The following is a 20,689-nucleotide window of genomic DNA, read 5'->3' on the forward strand; positions in this document are numbered from 1 at the left end:
TGGAGAGAAATATCAAACGCAGTACTTTATGGAATTCTTTGGTTCAGCATTAGTGATGTTCGGCAATAGTAAACTCCCTCAAATCTTTTAGTAATTTGGACATTTGGAAAAGGCATATCGACTGTACAGTACTGATGCAGTTTGTTCTATAACCATATTAGTACAGTCTGTTATGTTCAGCTCATCACAGGAAGCTTCAACAAGTCCTCCAAAACAACAACAAAGATTATTCATGTTCTCAAGAATCAACACAAAGACCAGCAGGGCGACATGCTTTGTCTTTACCTTCCAAAAGCTTTACGAAGGTTAGGGAAATATTGGGTTAAAATTAATATTTCCCAAGTACGCCTGAGGTTGTGTTGATAAACCATCAACCTCAACGTCCTCCTGCAGGTCTGTTCCCCAACAAGACCTGAGCTCCTTCAGACCAGACAGTTAAGTTCTGTTGCTTCTTTTGGGCGTCAACATACACTGACATGGTCCGCACTGGAATCTAAACATAAACAAAACAAATCACATTGAGTCCATATTTGTCTAATTATCTATGGGAATAATTATAATATGTACAAATGTGTGTGTGGACAAGTGATGGAGATGATAGGTGTCACAGTGTTTACCTCTCTCAGTAGCACGATGGGTGTTTTTCATGAAAGGCCACTGTTTGACAGTGCAGTATTAAATATACACTTTTAAACACATAGTGTGCAAGTTCCAGTAGTGCATGGAGGTAATCTCCTGGAGGAGTTTACTCTGTCCCATTCCCGTGACCATACAGAAGTAGTGCAAGCTAACAAAGGGTGGCTCTAAACGCCAGCAGGCCTGGATGGATGAAGCTTGAACCAGCTCTTATCAAACCATAGGAAAGTTACTAGATGTGGTGATTGTGTTTGGTTTGCTGCTCTCTCTTGAGCATGAAGTGAGCAACAGATAACGAGGGAAATAAAAGTACATTTATTACAAAAAAATGATTTTTAAACAACTACACTTGTAAAGTCTGGAAGCTAGTTAACAAGAGTACAGTGAAATAAGTTACTGTTCATCTCTGGTTCCACAGCAATACATATTATCTCGCTGTATAAACGACACCTGTTGCTCTGACAGACTGACGAGGATGGGGTGACACTGGAGTTGTTTGAAGGACGAGATGTCCGAGAGGGAGAAGTTCCCTCATCTCTGTCTCTACTTAGTATACAGTCTTTGACCGGCGGATGTTCTCTGGTGGAGACAAGCGTCCAAAGCCGCCGTTCTTGTCCTTCGCCTCCTCACCAACTGCCAATCCATTGCCAAGCTTATGCTGGTCCTCATTTTCGTCCTCTTCCTCCTCTTCCTCTTCATTGTCACTTCTTTCATCTCTGGTCAGCTGTGAAACACAGTACATGTGGAGAAAGAAAGCAGATATGAGGGGATGGTTGATCCAAATGGAAGGCGAGGGAGTGGACGCTCAGCCTTTACAGGCTGACAGAACATGGAACATGTGCTGCAGAGGACAAGCAGGAGCTTTGGGTTCTTCTCATTTGAAACAGTGCATCTTTTTATTTACTACTTTTTGCACTTTGTTGCTCTATTAGTGAAAAATATTATTTGTTAATAGCAACTGTTCTTCTGAATAATTGAGTGTGTTACAGTAATGATATGGTCAACATTGCTCCTGGTAGCAGCAAGCAGAGACAAACTGTGTGCAGGCACACGATGAGCTGGAAGCTTCTGTAACTACTGGTCATAAATAAAACACAACCATTGTAATTCTCATTTAAAGGTAACAGATATTCAAACTATTCATCTGATTTAAAGAATATGTATTCTTATTACCACTCAGGTATTCATTGTGGTAGCGTTGTCCATCCTTTCTTTCAGTTATGAACTTTGTACTCATCACGTTGATGGTTGAAAGCTGGGAAGATGGTGACTTCATGGGGACTTCCTTCTAGACTGTAATCATTCACTACTATAGTTCAATTAAGCTTAGGAACAAAATACCCCTTGGTTAAGGTTAAGGACATGTATTGGTCATGGTTATAATGGTCATGGTTGTAATGGTCGTGGTTGTAATGGTCATGGTTGTATTGGTCGTGGTTGTAATGGTGATGGTTGTATTGGTCATGGTTGTAATGGTCATGGTTATAATGGTTGTGGTTGTAATGGTCATGGTTGTAATGGCCGTGGTTATAATGGTCGTGGTTGTAATGGGCATGGTTGTATTGATCGTGGTTGTAATGGTCGTGGTTGTATTGGTCGTGGTTATAATGGTCGTGGTTGTATTGGTCGTGGTTATAATGGTCGTGGTTGTAATGGGCATGGTTGTATTGATCGTGGTTGTATTGGTCGTGGTTATAATGGTCGTGGTTGTATTGGTCGTGGTTATAATGGTCGTGGTTGTATTGGTCGTGGTTATAATGGTCGTGGTTGTAATGGGCATGGTTGTATTGATCGTGGTTGTAATGGTCGTGGTTGTATTGGTCGTGGTTATAATGGTCATGGTTGTATTGGTCGTTGGTTATAATGGTCATGGTTGTATTGGTTGTGGTTGTAATGGTCGTGGTTGTATTGGTCGTGGTTGTAATGGTCGTGGTTGTAATGGTTGTAATGGTCATGGTTGTATTGGTCGTGGTTGTAATGGTCATGGTTAGAATGGTCATGGTTGTAATGGTTGTAATGGTCATGGTTGTATTGGTCGTGGTTGTAATGGTCATGGTTAGAATGGTCATGGTTGTAATGGTTGTAATGGTCGTGGTTGTATTGGTCGTGGTTATAATGGTCGTGGTTGTAATGGGCATGGTTGTATTGATCGTGGTTGTAATGGTCGTGGTTGTATTGGTCGTGGTTATAATGGTCGTGGTTGTAATGGGCATGGTTGTATTGATCGTGGTTGTATTGGTCGTGGTTATAATGGTCGTGGTTGTATTGGTCGTGGTTATAATGGTCGTGGTTGTAATGGGCATGGTTGTATTGATCGTGGTTGTATTGGTCGTGGTTGTATTGGTCGTGGTTATAATGGTCATGGTTGTATTGGTCGTTGGTTATAATGGTCATGGTTGTATTGGTCGTTGGTTATAATGGTCATGGTTGTATTGGTTGTGGTTGTAATGGTCGTGGTTGTATTGGTCGTGGTTGTAATGGTCGTGGTTGTATTGGTCGTGGTTATAATGGTCATGGTTGTATTGGTCGTGGTTGTATTGGTCGTGGTTATAATGTTCGTGATTGTATTGGTCATGGTTATAATGGTCATGGTTGTAATGGTCATGGTTATAATGGTCATGGTTGTAATGGTCATGGTTATAATGGTCATGGTTGAAATGGAAGTAATGGTCTGCTGTGGTGAGCTAATGATGTCACACTCCTTCTCATGGAGGTCAGGGCCATGAAGCTAACGGTCCAGTAAAGGAAATCATGCATCGCTTCAGACATTTAAACTAACTACTCATACTTTATATTCTTTGGTGGCGACTGTCACAAACCAAAAGTGAACAAATCTGAATACTCTCCAAATAATCTGTCCTCAATTCAAAAACGATAACATGAGTAATTTCAGAAAATACCAAAACAGAATGAGTTTATATTCATGTGACATTAAAACAGCAGCATTATGTATTATATAAGGAACATGTGTCCATCAGAGGTAAAGTGGAGCAGTGTGACCAGCTGGATGTTAGTTCAACACAATGTCTTATGCTGAGGGTTCGGCTGGGTTTATATTTACATTCATCCAGGATGGTATGGGAGGCTTTATGTTCATAATCTAATATAAATAATGTCTTGTGATTTCTCGATGGCTTTATAATAATGGAAATTGTGGTATAGTATTGCCAAGCAAATATTGTATACCCATCAAAACAGATTTAGACATATTGATAGACAACAGACTTACAGTGCCAAACATGAATTTCCTGATCATGCAGAGGATGAGGTAGGCCCAGAATATGTGCAGACAGAGAAGAACCACCAGCATCACGTTGAAGAAGTAGTAGCCAAAGAAGGCCGGGTAGTGGTGCAAGGGGTAGACCCAGGTACTGTGGATCAGCCTGGAACACACAAACACCAACATCTTTACTTTCCCTGACCTCTTTTATGGCATGACCTGTATCATTAGATTACATTGTGCATATTATTGGTATAAATGAAATGCTGTAGAACCTTTATGTGAACAGAGGGAGGTGGGATGGGTCATGGATATAAGACAACCCAAAATCAAACCTACAGTCTGATGCTTTTCAATTGTTTCATGCTAATACCTCCTTCAGCAAAACCATAACCTCACATGTACCCTTCATTAGATTACATTTCTATGTATTTATTTTAATGTTTTATTTAGCTAGGAATGCACAAGATCTCTTCTTCCAGAGAGCCTTGGTCAAGAGAGAGTTTAACAAACTATTTAACATAGTATGACACATACAGTAAAATAAGAGAGCTAGATAGATGGGTACAAGCTAGATAGAGGCATACAGGCCACACAGCTATGTCCATAAGACATTCCTTCTTATTCAAGGATTATGTTCCCTTTCGACCTTTAAAGGCATTCAAAGCAGAAATACGCTCCAGTTCTAGCATTAGTGGTTCCATTGTAGCATCTACGCTAACTTCTTTAGGTGCCGCCACTTTTGTTTTGAACCAACAGTGGCCTCTCTTTGTGGTCTCACACACACCTTTCTGATTGTGCTGATTGTTTTATTGTGCTGATTGTTTTATTGTGCTGATTGTTTTATTGTGCTGACTGTTTTATTGTGCTGATTGTTTTATTGTGCTGATTGTTTTATTGTGCTGATTGTTTTATTGTGCTGACTGTTTTATTGTGCTGATTGTTTTATTGTGCTGATTGTTTTATTGTGCTGATTGTGCTGATTGTGCTGATTGTTCCATGGTCTGGCTCATCCAACACGAACACATTTCTAGATGCACTTCTGTGTGATATGTAAAACCTTCAAAGTGGACTTTATAAACTCACAGCCAAGTGTATGCTTAGACCACGTTGTATTTGGAAACACTGCCATGAAAACTACCTATCCAGCCCATCTATCTAACCCATCCATCTAACCCATCTATCTAACCCATCTATCCAGCCCATCTATCCAGCCCATCTATCTAACCCATCTATCCAGCCCATCTATCCAGCCCATCTATCTAACCCATCTATCCAGCCCATCCATCTAACCCATCTATCCAGCCCATCTATCCAGCCCATCTATCTAACCCATCTATCCAGCCCATCTATCTAACCCATCTATCCAGCCCATCTATCTAACCCATCTATCCAGCCCATCTATCCAGCCCATCTATCCAGCCCATCTATCTAACCCATCTATCCAGCCCATCTATCCAGCCCATCCATCTAACCCATCTATCCAGCCCATCTATCTAACCCATCTATCCAGCCCATCTATCTAGCCCAGGGGTGTCAAACTCATTTTCACCCCGGGCCACATCAGCATCATGGTCGTCCTCAAAGGGCCGGTTGTAACTGTAACACTGTATACATTTAACTCCTCCCGAACATCATGTTAACTGTCTTTGTATTAGATTATTGTTTATTCAAGTGTAAAAATATTGTACATGCATTTATATAAATGTAAAAATATATGGATGCAAATTTCTCTGTTACTATGACAGAAGTCCATTTAATTTAGGGTTAAGAAACCCACATTGCTAAATTATAATAAATATACAATTATAATAGATCAAACTTAAAACAGAAGAAAATAACAAAGACAAAGATCAAACGCACGTTATTATATTAACTTTCTTCAAAGCTTTTTTGTCACAGTTGAGAAGGACATAACTGGTCCAACAAATAATTGTGAGCAAATAAGAACATGCATGTGGTCTGGGGCAGTGGTTCAACTGGTCTGGGGCAGTGGTTCAACTGGTCTGGGGCAGTGGTTCTGAACTGGTCTGGAGCAGTGGTTCAACTGGTCTGGGGCAGTGGTTCTACTGGTCTGGGGCAGTGGTTCAACTGGTCTGGGGCAGTGGTTCTGAACTGGTTTTGCTGCAGGACCCACCTTGACCCCTTAATGACAAGCTGAGATCCAATGCAAGGAACATTTTCAACTTCTCAAATTGATTTAATGATATGGTGCAGTTTAAACCTGAAAAAGTACACAATATCACAGTATGCCAACTCAGCGGGCCTTGAGTTTGACATATGTGATCTAGCCCATCTATCTAACCCATCTATCCAGCCCATCTATCTAGCCCATCTATCTAACCCATCTATCCAGCCCATCTATCTAACCCATCTACAGTATCTAGCCCATCTATCTAACCCATCTATAGTATCTAGCCCATCTATGTAACCCATCTATAGTATCTAGCCCATCTATGTAACCCATCTATCTAGCCCATCTATGTAACCCATCTATAGTATCTAGCCCATCTATGTAACCCATCTATAGTATCTAGCCCATCTATCTAACCCATCTATAGTATCTAGCCCATCTATGTAACCCATCTATCCAGCCCATCTATCCAGCCCATTTATCTAGCCCATCTATCCAGCCCATCTATCCAGCCCATTTATCTAGCCCATCTATCTAACCCATTTATCTAGCCCATCTATCTAACCCATTTATCTAGCCCATCTATCTAACCCATCTATCCAGCCCATCTATCTAACCCATCTACAGTATCTAGCCCATCTATGCAGAAGTGTTAACTGCATAATAAAGTGGTGATGAATGAAAGAGGAAACGTGTACTCATTTGATTCTTAATTCTTTGTACTGCAACAATTTTTTTCTGGTTAAATAATCTTATATATTTTCTTAACTGATGTGCAGAACACTGTAATACGGTGTCTTCTGTGTGTTTTCTTAGTTTAAAAGAAGGAGAAAAATCATCACGTTTAAATGTCCTAATCTAACAGAATCTATGGAAAGAACCCTCAAATATACTTTAAAACGTAGTCATGCAGCATTTTCCTGCATCTCTCTCCCACATTGACACACATACACCTTATGTATGAGCTTACCAGAAAGGGAAGATGACCAGTCGTGTTCCCATAAACACCAAGGCAAACAGAACAAAAAGACTTTTGCAGGTTTTCTCCCATTTGGCATAGTTGAATAATTTTGCAGACTGAAAGAAAAATGAGTTGTAGTGTTAATTAACCATATTTCAAAACACAGAGCAAATTTGAACTGATTTACTGTCCAGTTCATACTGTATCATGGTATAATCCTTACTAGCCAGATATGCATTGGAATTCCTTTCAAACTGGAGCATTCTGCCAACAACAATGCAAATGTTCAGTACCGATGCAGGAAGTAGTTATTTATGTAGAGAGGCAGAAATTAAGCATTTGGAGTATGGGTTGGGGATGGGTAAGGCATTTAGCATGGGTTAGCTATTAAGCTAGTAATTGCCATTCTGCACCTGTTCACACATAACTTCAGACTTTCCTCACTTGATTCATTATATGAGGAACTCATTCATTTGAATCCACTGCCAGTATTGAGCAGAACAACGCAGCATTGTCACTGGCACTCCAGCAAGTCTCTTTAAAGCCTTTGCTAGAGAAGTTGCTACCTGGGTGGGCAGAGATCTTTAACCCTAAGCCTGACCCTGGCCTGCTACCTTCTAGCCTGACCCTGGCCTGCTACCCTCCAGCCTGACCCTGGCCTGCTACTTTCCAGCCTGACCCTGGCCTGCTACCCTCCAGCCTGACCCTGGCCTGCTACCTTCCAGCCTGACCCTGGCCTGCTACCCTCCAGCCTGACCCTGGCCTGTTGGCCTCCAGCCCCAACTTGGCTGGCTAACCTCCAGCCTGCATCCCAGCTAGCATGCTGCCTGCCTGCACTGCCGTTCAGTATCAACAGAAGAAAGGGCTGTTAAAATGTGTGTGGCTGTGACTGACCTCCAGTAAAACATCAGAGGCATCGTGGACAATCATAACCAGTGTTCCTATTCTAATGTAGTTGACACACCAGGAAAATGATAAGAGGACCAGTGTGGCCAAGTGGTGGATGATTTGTTCCTTAAAGTCCTATGGGAAGAAAAATATATAAAAAGATTAGTAAATTAACATGGAGAACAAATACAGTCTTTACCATACTACTAAAGCAATGTTTTTTCAATGGGCTTCTCAAACCAGAGCAAAAATAGATGACTATCCATCAGTCAGTTCTGAAAGACTTTTCAGTAAAGCTTCCTTAAACAGTCCTCCAATGACCAAGCGTTTTCCCAGTAAATGCATGGCACATAGTAGTATACCATTCATTTTAAGCCACATGGCATTTTTTAGGATTCTGCTCGAAATAACATACCCAAACTAAAAAGGGTGTATCTCTGCAACCACAAGGGCTATTTGAATAATGTTGGTGTTATAATAAAAGGCAAACCATGTGAGCTTTAGTTCAGATGTGTAAATATTAGTATATATGGTACTGGTTAAGAGTAAATAAAGATTGAAACGCAGCAAAAATAGAAGTTTCAGGTCCGCCAAAAAAAAAAATCACTTTCAGGATGACTATCTCTTTGAAATCGCCTCACTAAGGTCTAAAGCTCTCCCAAATCATAGCACAATAACGCTTCTAAATGAAGTATACATCTAGCTAACGCTTCTCAATGAAGTATACATCTAGCTAACGCTTCTAGGTGAAGTATACATCTATCGATCTCAATGAGACCCCAGGAGTGCAGGAGATTCCACAAAGAAACAACATTCTCTTCTCACAACTGCTACTCACCTTTCTCTTGACATCAAAGGCAACGCTCAAGAGAAGAGAACCATAGAAGCTCATCTCCAAGATGTAATACCAGTACTGAGACTGCAGCATGGACTACAGACAGAGACACCGAGTCAGGAACACATGACAGATGGAACATGACAGATGGATCTCAGGCACTGACAACACGTTGGTGCTCTTCGTCCTTCAGCTGGAAGGAAGAACCTTCCGCTAGTACAGGCCGATATCTAAGCTATGGGATCATATATCACAGTGTGTTACGCTGAACTACGCCCTAGTATTGGTAATGAAGGGGCCTTTTACATTCAACAGTAAAGCCAGATTTAAATTCTTCCCAGTCATGAAAACAAATAGAATCTTAATAAAGACACTCAAAGTGTAGAGAGGCTGTAAAATGGCCTTTACTGAGAGGACCACTGCTAGCATACACATGCTATTGGTAACCAAGACTTGATAAGTCATCCTGAGAAACACATTGTGTCTTTCTGTGTTTATCATAGTTTAATCGAAAAGGACACACTGTATCTAAATATGAAGTTTCGCAAATTTCCATTGAATTATATGACAAATGAGCTACAATGGGAAATTTAGGAAATGTGATTTGGATCTAAAATCACAGATTAAGCACAAATCTTTTGGTTTGCATCTCTTACTTTTGGGATCCATAGTTTTCTTTGCACTTTTCTGAGCTTGGTTTTGGTGTTGGATGTTATGGGTTGTGATTCTGAGTGGTGGAGCTCTGCTGTTGGTCTATTGGTCTGGGAAGTGACCACAGAACTCCAATGACCTGGTGGGAAGTAGGACTTCCTTCCATTTAAAATGTATATTTATATACTGTGTGTATGTATGTATATATATATAGATATATATATATCTATATATATATATATAGATATATATATATCTATATATATATATATTTATATATATATATTATATATATATAAGTATATATATATCTATAGATAAAGATATATATATATATATATATATATATATATATATATATAGATATCTATAGATATATATCTTTAGATATATATATATATATACATAAACACACACACTCTCTATCTATGTATATATATATATATATATATATATATATATATATATATATATATATATACATACACACACACACACACACACACACACACACACACACACACATGCACACACACACACACACACACACACACACAATTCCACCTTCAACTATCATCCAAGGCTGAGTGTCTGCTTATATTCTGCATTGCCAATGATTGACGTTAGCCAGCGTCCTGGTTGGGGAAAAGAGGATGCTAACAGACCTCAACCACCTTCACACGCCATCCGGGTTCTGAACCAATGACGGACACTCATCCATAACTCCTGTGATTATTTCAGTCATCCACCTGCCATACGTTTTTATTCTTTACATTTTCTGACCATCACATGTTTCTCTGGAACGTTCTGCTACATTGTAGCTACAACCCACAGAGACAGAATTGCCGGCCTGAACACGGAGATGTCGGCCTCTAAAAACTGTGCAGATCTCGTATTGCTTTAATGTTGTGGATGCACCCCTGTGTTGGTTATGCTTTATTTAATGTCATAGCTTATTTATGTCATGGAGCCTAATACCCACCGTGTCCATAGAACACCTGTTGTTTAGTCTTGGTATAAGTAATCTTTCCACTGTGATGGTCCTGAGCCGCTCACCCTCTGGTTGACCCCCACAGGGCCTCCTGCTACTGGGGCAAATCTCTCAGGAGATAAGAAGTGCAACAACGACGTAACCACGGCTGGTTTGTACTTGTACGACCATTGGTTTGATAGCTATGTTTTGTATTTTTGATAAGATGAATTAGTATGTTAATGGTGTTTTAGAGACCAATGAGCAAGCATTTAAAAGACGGCTGCAGGACAGAACCCTCAAGCCGTGGTCTGTCTGACACGGGGCAGAGTGAATGAACGTACTTTCAGGTTTTGGTGTGTTTGTGCATATTTATGCTGAAAGATCTTCTCTGATCGTAGTTATCATCAAGTCAAGTCAGGGCAACTGAGGCTCATTACATTTGTTCTCTTATTTTTCAAAGTATAGAACATTAAAACATAAATGCCTAAATGATGAAGTCAAATGAAATAATACTGATGCTAGTATGATGATGATTGTGTAATATGATGATTAAAAGGTAGACTATACAAACCTGCTTTGGAAAACCCGTCCATATTTCTCGAGTGTCATAAAACCATTTTTTCTACAAACACATGGAGGGAAATGTTATATTTGTGCATTTTATTTGAAATGTAGAAGGGTATAGCTTTTATGAACGACAAAGATGGCCACCCACAAGCTGCTATAACTTAAACTTCAAAGTAAGATGCTACTCACATCGTACAGCGCTACTGTTCCTCCGATGAAAGCCGACAGGTAGAAGACAAACCTCCAGCTGTAGAAGCAGAGACATGGTGGCTGTTGGAGGTAATGCATTATTATTATTATAGCTATTGTATCATCAAACACTCAAGTAGGGACCTAGCCTCTCTGAATTTTTTCAGTATTCCAGGAAGGTCCTGACTGCGTCTTCTTCTGAACCAGCGTGACACTTGTCTCACTGACAAACTGCTTTTCTTAGACAGCCCATCAACGTCTCCCTGGAAAGGAGTCCACACACACACACACACACACACACACACACACACACACACACACACACACACACACACACACACACACACACACACACACACACCGTGCATGTGTGAGTGAATCTGAATCCTTCATTTCTCTATCTAAGGAAATAAATTTGCCTAGAGGTTCATCATGGAGAAAGCAGATAAAGTACCCTCTTCACTCTCTTCACCCTCTTCACTCTCTTCACTCTCATTACCCTCTTCACCCTCTTCACCCTCTTCACTCTCTTTACCCTCTTCACCCTCTTCACCCTCTTCACCCTCTTCACCCTCTTCACTCTCATTACCCTCTTTACCCTCATTACCCTCTTCACCCTCTTCACTCTCTTTACCCTCTTCACCCTCTTCACCCTCTTCACCCTCTTCACCCTCTTCACTCTCATTACCCTCTTTACCCTCATCACCCTCTTCACCCTCTTCACTCTCTTTACCCTCTTTACCCTCTTCACCCTCTTCACCCTCTTTACCCTCTTTACCCTCTTCACCCTCATTACCCTCTTCACCCTCTTCACTCTCTTTACCCTCTTCACCCTCTTTACCCTCTTCACCCTCTTCACTCTCTTTACCCTCTTCACCCTCTTCACTCTCTTTACCCTCTTCACCCTCTTTACCCTCTTCACCCTCTTCACCCTCTTCACTCTCTTTACCCTCTTCACCCTCTTCACCCTCTTTACCCTCTTCACCCTCTTTACACTCTTTACCCTCTTCACCCTCTTTACCCTCTTCACTCTCTTCACCCTCTTTACCCTCTTCACCCTCTTCACCCTCTTTACCCTCTTTACCCTCTTCACCCTCTTTACCCTCTTCACCCTCTTCACCCTCTTTACCCTCTTTACCCTCTTCACCCTCTTTACCCTCTTCACCCTCTTCACCCTCTTCACTCTCTTTACCCTCTTCACCCTCTTTACCCTCTTCACCCTCTTCACCCTCTTTACACTCTTTACCCTCTTCACTCTCTTCACCCTCTTTACCCTCTTCACCCTCTTCACTCTCTTCACCCTCTTCACCCTCTTCACTCTCATTACCCTCTTCACCCTCTTCACTCTCTTCACCCTCTTTACCCTCTTCACCCTCTTCACCCTCTTTACCCTCTTCACCCTCTTCACTCTCATTACCCTCTTCACCCTCTTCACTCTCTTCACCCTCTTTACCCTCTTCACCCTCTTCACCCTCTTCACCCTCTTTACCCTCTTCACCCTCTTCACCCTCTTTACCCTCTTCACCCTCTTCACCCTCTTCACCCTCTTCACTCTCATAATCCTCTTCACCCTCTTCACTCTCTTTACCCTCTTCACCCTCTTCACCCTCTTTACCCTCTTCACCCTCTTCACCCTCTTCACCCTCTTTACCCTCTTCACCCTCTTCACCCTCTTCACTCTCATTACCCTCTTCACCCTCTTCACTCTCTTTACCCTCTTTACCCTCTTCACCCTCTTCACCCTCTTTACCCTCTTCACCCTCTTCACTCTCTTCACCCTCTTCACCCTCATTACCCTCTTCACCCTCTTCACTCTCTTTACCCTCTTTACCCTCTTCACCCTCTTTACCCTCTTCACCCTCTTCACTCTCTTTACCCTCTTCACCCTCTTCACCCTCTTCACCCTCTTTACCCTCTTCACTCTCTTTACCCTCTTCACCCTCTTCACCCTCTTCACCCTCTTTACTCTCTTTACCCTCTTCGCCCTCTTTCCTATGCTAATGCTAACACGCTAGCATAATGCTAATAATATATTATTGTATCACAGATGATTCTGCTGTTTAATTTGATGTGCAACATCATTATGTTCGTTCGTGATTAGTCCCTTATAATAACACATTTCACCAGGACTTCTAAAAACGTTCAATACTCCGGTGGCCAGAAAACTAACCAGCAAGTGATTAAGGCCTTCTATCAGGGATCAGGGATCATTTAAAATCCCACAAAACAGGAGCCAGGGAGTAACTAAAAGAAGAAGAAATTACCCTTTATTATTAAAATAATCCCCTTGGGGAAATTATTCTCTGCATTTCACCCATCCTTAGAATCAAGGAGCAGTGTGCTGCTGTGAAGCCTCCGGGCAGCGACCGGTTCAGGGTCTTGCTCAAGGACTCTGAGACATGAAACTATGGGGACACCAGGGATGGAACCGGCGACCTTGTGGATTCAGGACGACGAACACTCTCCATGAGCTACAGCCGCCCCAAACTATTGCCAGCTAACGTAACCTAACGTTACAATCAACTGTGTGTGTGTTTCTTGAGACTATTTGGATTGGAAGGCTAACATTATTCAGCGCATCCCCTGGTCACAGTTTCTGTTTCAGCATGTTTCTGTATCTAAATGCTGTACACGTTGCCAAACTGGTTAAGATATTGTCTTGATTTGCATGTGTTTTTTTCTTTTGCAAAGTGTAGAGCTCTCAGCTGAGTGGGGATAGTTTACCTGAGCAGGGTTTCTACTCTGAGTCATGTAGTAACGTTCCAGGACGGGGTTGTCCTCTGCCTTCAGACGGACTCGCTGCTTGATCCCAGCGCAGACTGCGAGTGGTGCTGCTATCCACCTGCAACACAAGCAGCACACACAGGTTCAGTTCTACAGATGCAGTAACAGTCACCATGGTTATTTATATGACTCTTATTAATAATCTGGCATGATGACTTTTGCATGAGGCCGGAGTGTTGCTCAGTCTTTTTGTTTGTTTGCTTGTTTGTTCACTAAATGTTAAGGATTCAAAGAAGTAAGAAAGGTTCTAATGAACTGCAAAATGTACTGCTGTTTATCCAGAAGGAACCCAGGGGAGCAGCTCCATCTCCATCACCTGTTCTACCTGCTGTCTATATTACACCATCAGCTAATACATCCACGCTTCAGGCAATCTATCAGTGTATTGAAAAGCCAACTGCCTCCCGAGGTTTACATCAGCAAACTGAACTCTGTGCCCAAAACCATAAATATACACCCAAGTTACAGTTATCTCAGTCAGAATCACTGGTGAAATACGCTCTCATTCACGAGAAGAAACACCTGGGGCCGACTTTACCATTAGGTAAGGTAGGAAACTGCCTGGGGCCTCCAACTAAAAGGGCCCCTAACAGCTATAGAATCAACGTCCTGTTCAGAATCACTGTACCCCAAAATAACTTACAAAGCACTTCAAAAATATGCAATTCAGCTCTATACTAATAAGGGAGCAACTGTGGCTCAGTGGTATGACAGGGTTGATCGGTGGTTTGATCCCTGGCTCTGCTAGTCCATGTCCATGTGTCCTTGGGCAAGAAACTTAACCTCAAACTACTTCAGAGGAAAACATTGTAGTGCTACATTTACCTAACAAAGAAACGTTATTGGTGAGATGTAGATTTTACCCAAACCGATGACAAGCACTGAGAAGAAGTATAAAAATGGACAATCTTGTCTCTGATGGTTTCGTTTACTGATGGTCACATAGAGGACCAGGATTAAACTGAGACTGTTTCATAACCAGGTAAAAGTTCCTCACAGTAACTTTTAACCTGGGGTCTCAAACTGCCGGCCCCCAGGCCATTCACTCCCTACATAATGCCAAATATATATTATCCAGTCTGCAAAATTGTATTTCAATATTATTATTTTTGCGTTATATCAATTCAAACAACACTACACAATTTAAGTCAAAACTAAATTCTACAAGTATTTAGTTGGGCACAAAACAATGGCAAAGGTGAAAGTGTGTTAGTTGTTTGGCTGAGAATAACAAAGATGTCTCTTTCCAAACGGAAAGGAAAGTGGATGATGAACACAGACAGTTTCAAGTTTGATTGCAGCATTTTTTATGGAGTTTAATAGAAATGTTCATTCTTTTAGCTATTTTAAAAGGACTATTATCTCAAGCGCCATTCCTTGACTAAACACGCCAGTCCTTCCCTCTCGTCTCACAGGTACTTACTTACCTGTCTCAAGAGTAAAGGATCTAATTAAAACTGTGTATTATGGTACTTCTTCACAGATGTTCTTAAGACTTCTTCCAAGTATAAGAGAAATTAACATTATAAGAGAAAGTCGTTTCCATGAGGACAAGTTATGTGGAGAGTGAGTAATCGCCAAAGCAGGAATGCCGTTCCCAGAAGGCCAGTTTCTCCAGAAAGAAGAGCTTGTTCAGCGATATCTCTCTATCGGCAAACTCAGTAGCTGTAGAGAGACATTCATGATCACTGATCTAAAAGCAGACAAAAAAGACTCCTGTCTCCTGTCTCCTGCATCCTGCCTCCTGTCTCCTGTCTCTTGCCTCCTGCCTCCTGCCTCCTACCTCCTGCCTCCTGTCTCCTGCATCCTGCCTCCTGTCTCCTACCTCCTGTCTCCTGCCTCCTGCCTCCTGTCTCCTGCATCCTGCCTCCTGCCTCCTGTCTCCTGCCTCCTGCCTCCTGCCTCCTACCTCTTACCTCCTGCCTCCTGTCTCCTGTCTCCTGTCTCCTGCATCCTGCCTCGTGTTTCCTACCTCCTGTCTCCTGCCTCCTGCCTCCTGTCTCCTGCATCCTGCCTCCTGCCTCCTGTCTCCTGCCTCCTGCCTCCTGCCTCCTGCCTCCTACCTCTTACCTCCTGTCTCCTGTCTCCTGCCTTCTGTCTTCTGCCTCCTACCTCCTGTTTCCTGTATCCTGTCTTCTGTCTCCTGCCACCTGTCTCCTGTCTCCTACCTCCTGTCTCCTACCTTCTATCTCCTGTCTCCTACCTCCTACCTCCTGTCTCCTACCTTCTACCTCCTGTTTCCTGCCTCCTGCCTCCTGTCTCCTACCACCTGTCTCCTGCATCCTGTCTCCTGCCTCCTGTCTCCTACCTTCTACCTCCTGTCTCCTGCCTCCTGTCTCCTGCCTCCTACCACCTGTCTCTTGTCTCCTACCTCCTACCTCCTGTCTCATGCCTCCTGTCTCCTACCACCTGTCTCCTGTCTCCTACCTTCTACCTCCTGTTTCCTGCCTCCAACCTTCTATCTCCTGTCTCCTACCTCCTGTCTCCTGTCTCCTACCTCCTACCTCCTGTCTCCTGCCTCCTGTCTCCTGCCTCCTGCCTCCTACCACCTGTCTCCTGCGTCCTGTCTCCTGCCTCCTGCCTCCTGTCTCCTATCTCCTGCCTCCTGTCTCCACTTTTATTTTCTGTCATGAAATGTGCTTTATACATATAATAACCATTATTGCCAGTGTGTAGGAACAAGGGCATCTATTGTTGATGCTGCAGATTAGATCTAACTGAATACCCTCCCTCCAAGCAAATGAGTATTGCCAAAACAATTTGAGCTGAAATGGCAGTGACACTTCCTGCATAACATCAACTGGCTCGTTGACCAGGAACAACAGCTGAGCTCTCATGGCACGGAGGAAGAAGCCGTATCTGTATCGGGCTTTGATACGCTCCATTGAGGATGCGTTTACTGTTGGTTTGATATCCTTCAGACTGAAACTGTGCAACCTTTGACAGAGAGGGGTGTGCTGTCGGTACAGTGTGGCATAATAGAAGCTCAGAGTGGAGATCTTACCTTTCAAACAGGTATCTGATGAGGAGGAAGGCGAAGGTGTAGGGGACAACGACATAGAGATGTGAAGCTTTGGCATAGACCCGGTCCTCCCTGTCCTCCAGGTCAGCCCAGGTCAGGTTCACAGGCAGCCAGATTCTGTCCCACCAGAACCACTCATACAGTGTGTCAAACATCCCTCCAACCTACCAGCACCAGGTCACACAAACACAAGAGGTTAGATTATGCTGCGGCCTACAATAGACATGCAGCGCTGTCTGTAGCTATATTCCTCAAGGCAGGACTAGGACATGGTCAACACGCCTCTGACTCACTTCCTCTCGGTCTGTCTTCTTACTCTTGGCACTCGTGCTGTTGCACTTGAGAGCGTTTATGCTTTTGTTCCTTTACAGTTTCTTCACAATGGACTTCACAATAGTTGTGCAGAACAAAATAAGTATTAATAAGAAAAGGAAAGTCCTCCGTTTTGTGCCCAACGTCATCCTCAAACCTGGAAACCGTTATTTCAAACGTCTGCTCACGGCGTGGGCACTCCGCTCAATAATGGTCAATGGACCTGTACTTGTCCTGCGCTTTTCTAGTCTTCAGACCACTCAAAGCGCTTTCACACTACTTGTCATCATTCACCCATTCATACACTGATGGAAGGAGCAAAGGTTCACCTGTCATCAGGAGTATCTGACATGCATACACTATAGGCACAGCGAGAGCAATTTGGAGTTAAGTGTGTTGCCCAAGGACACATCGACATGGACTAGCAGAGCCGGGGTTCGAACCAACGATCCTATGATGGAAGGACGACCCGCTTTTTGACTTTCTCTTTGTAAACTCTTCATGTTCCAGTTAAGGCGGGCTCTTGTAGTTGCAGTGGTTCTGTTTTGTTTTCATGACAAACATGAGTCGAGTCATGTTACGTCATGTTGTCATCAGAGCCCACACTGGAGGATCCCTTACCATATGCAGGCCGTAGTCTGACAGTCATTATAGATACAGTGTTTGGATGGTTTGTTTAGTTACACTTTGGATTCTGGGATTTCTATCAGAGAGTGTGAGTCAGGCCCAGCATTAGCCCCTCAATACATTCACTTTCATTTGGCTCTGTTAAAATCTCTTTTGTCTCCTGGAATTACAATATATTCATTACAATTTAAGTTGCAAGCCTATAATTTCACAACCCCAACAGACTGCGTAGGGGCTCTGCATCTCTTCCTGTTAAATCCAAATGGAGCAAAAGCTTTTACTGAAACCCATCAGAACACATGTTCAGCCTGCGTGTTGTCTATTCCTCTGGTGGACTCAGAACATTAACAGGGAGTAGAGGTAGGAAAAGTTCCTCTGAAATGAGGGACAAAAGTTAAATGTCTCACTTAGTGGAAGTTTACAAGAAAATGACCCATAAAAAAAGATTAAAACCTCTGAATCAGCATTAAAAACCCTAAAATATCTGCTTTTCATAGCTTCAGGGTTGATTATAAAGAGTACAAAATATTGTTAATTTGTCCATTAGCTATTGTTTGTTTAGTGCTTCAAGTGACATTAAACACAGTTTTCATTCACACTTTACAAACCTGCTGGACCTACAAAAGTGAGCCAGCAATACAGGTCCTTGAAACGGTCCAACTGAGATAGAAAACAGGTCTCAAACATCTTTAACAGTGTGTTGATCTGTCTGAGAAAAAATACTTTTTTCATCCCAACTCAGCCATGACAAAGCTCACAGAGAGAAAACCTGGAACTTTCACTCCCATTGAAGCTAAAACTAGCAAGAGGCTCAGCAGTCACACTCCAAGGTCACAGGCTCACCTGTCCAGTGTCCGTGCTAGCAGACGAGCAGGTGAGGTAGTTGTTGACTGGCGGCTGTGATGCTGTGGAGAAGGAACACCGAGGGTAAAATCCTCTATTGCCCCGATACGACTACCAGCTCGCCTCTCTCTTTGTTTGACATTCTTTAGGGTCACACCCAGCCCTGACACAATTACCTGGGAAGGTTTTTTTCTGCCCTCCAGGAAGTAGAGGTAAGCAGGGGATTGCCACAACACACACTTTTTTTTCTTCCTTCCCTCAAGGGATCTAATATCACTGTTTGTATTGTGTTGCAGATAAAGTACAAAAGCAGGTACTCCCATAAAACAAACCTTCACAGGACAGAGGAGGCAACCAGGAAATGATGTTGACTTTCACAAAATGCCAATTGATGAGCTTGGCCGATGATATACATTGTTTTATTCATAACCAATGAAAATATCTATCAAATTTAGGCTTTTTCTGCACTTACACATTAACTTACGCTACAGGTCCTGCAGTTCAACTCATCATCTGACTCATCATTTGACAAATGATTAGTCTTACACTGACAATGATACTGCTTTCAGCTCTTACACTGCATTTGACATTTTAAACTTTAAGCACTGACTCACCATGTAACCCTTGAACTGCTTTTAGCGTTTACACTTCAGGTGTAGTCTGACTCACTGGGTGTAGACTGGTATAAGCCTGCCAGTGACCAGTGGACTGTGGGTATAGGCCTGCCATTGGTCAGTGAACTGTGGGTATAAGCCTGCCAGTGGTCAGTGAACTGTGGGTATAAGCCTGCCAGTGAACTGTGGGTATAAGCCTGCCAGTGACCAGTGGACTGTGGGTATAAGCCTGCCAGTGGCTAGTGAGCAGTGGACTGTGGGTATGGGCCTGCCAGTGAACTGTGGGTATAAGCCTGCCAGTGACCAGTGGACTGTGGGTGTAAGCCTGCCAGTGGCTAGTGAGCAGTGGACTGTGGGTATGGGCCTGCCAGTGGACTGTGGGTATAGGCCTGCCAGTGGCCAGTGGACTGTGGGTATAGGCCTGCCAGTGGCCAGTGGACTGTGGGTATAGGCCTGCCAGTGGACTGTGGGTATAGGCCTGCCAGTGGCCAGTGGACTGTGGGTATAGGCCTGCCAGTGGCCAGTGGACTGTGGGTATAGGCCTGCCAGTGGACTGTGGGTATAGGCCTGCCAGTGGCCAGTGGACTGTGGGTATAGGCCTGCCAGTGGACTGTGGGTATAGGCATGCCAGTGGCCAGTGGACTGTGGGTATAGGCCTGCCAGTGACCAGTGGACTGTGGGTATAGGCCTGCCAGTGGCTAGTGAGCAGTGGACTGTGGGTATGGGCCTGCCAGTGGACTGTGGGTATAGGCCTGCCAGTGGCCAGTGGACTGTGGGTATAGGCCTGCCAGTGGCCAGTGGACTGTGGGTATAGGCCTGCCAGTGGCCAGTGGACTGTGGGTATAGGCCTGCCAGTGGACTGTGGGTATAGGCCTGCCAGTGGCCAGTGGACTGTGGGTATAGGCCTGCCAGTGGACTGTGGGTATAGGCCTGCCAGTGGCCAGTGGACTGTGGGTATAGGCCTGCCAGTGGACTGTGGGTATAGGCCTGCCAGTGGCCAGTGGACTGTGGGTATAGGCCTGCCAGTGGACTGTGGGTATAGGCCTGCCAGTGGCCAGTGGACTGTGGGTATAGGCCTGCCAGTGGACTGTGGGTATAGGCCTGCCAGTGGCCAGTGGACTGTGGGTATAGGCCTGCCAGTGGACTGTGGGTATAGGCATGCCAGTGGCCAGTGGACTGTGGGTATAGGCCTGCCAGTGACCAGTGGACTGTGGGTATAGGCCTGCCAGTGGCTAGTGAGCAGTGGACTGTGGGTATGGGCCTGCCAGTGGACTGTGGGTATAGGCCTGCCAGTGGCCAGTGGACTGTGGGTATAGGCCTGCCAGTGGCCAGTGGACTGTGGGTATAGGCCTGCCAGTGGCCAGTGGACTGTGGGTATAGGCCTGCCAGTGGACTGTGGGTATAGGCCTGCCAGTGGCCAGTGGACTGTGGGT

At 43.7% G+C, this 20,689-nt stretch overlaps 1 protein-coding gene across 1 annotated transcript; it reads right to left on the reverse strand.

The window, feature by feature from the left end:
* Window positions 1-1,183: 1,183 nt before the first annotated feature.
* On the reverse strand, window positions 1,184-17,015 carry cers3a (ceramide synthase 3a; the record flags this gene model as incomplete). Its single annotated transcript, XM_079216496.1, has 10 exons — window positions 1,184-1,360; window positions 3,866-4,019; window positions 6,961-7,067; window positions 7,846-7,974; window positions 8,678-8,770; window positions 10,870-10,920; window positions 11,055-11,112; window positions 11,199-11,317; window positions 13,779-13,896; window positions 16,843-17,015. 10 exons carry the CDS (start codon window positions 17,013-17,015, stop codon window positions 1,184-1,186), a joined length of 1,179 nt encoding a protein of 392 aa, XP_079072622.1.
* Between the last annotated feature and the right edge of the window lie 3,674 nt (window positions 17,016-20,689).

This window comes from Taurulus bubalis (genome assembly GCF_910589615.1).
Source record: "Taurulus bubalis genome assembly, chromosome: 4".
Lineage (NCBI taxonomy): Eukaryota > Metazoa > Chordata > Actinopteri > Perciformes > Cottidae > Taurulus > Taurulus bubalis.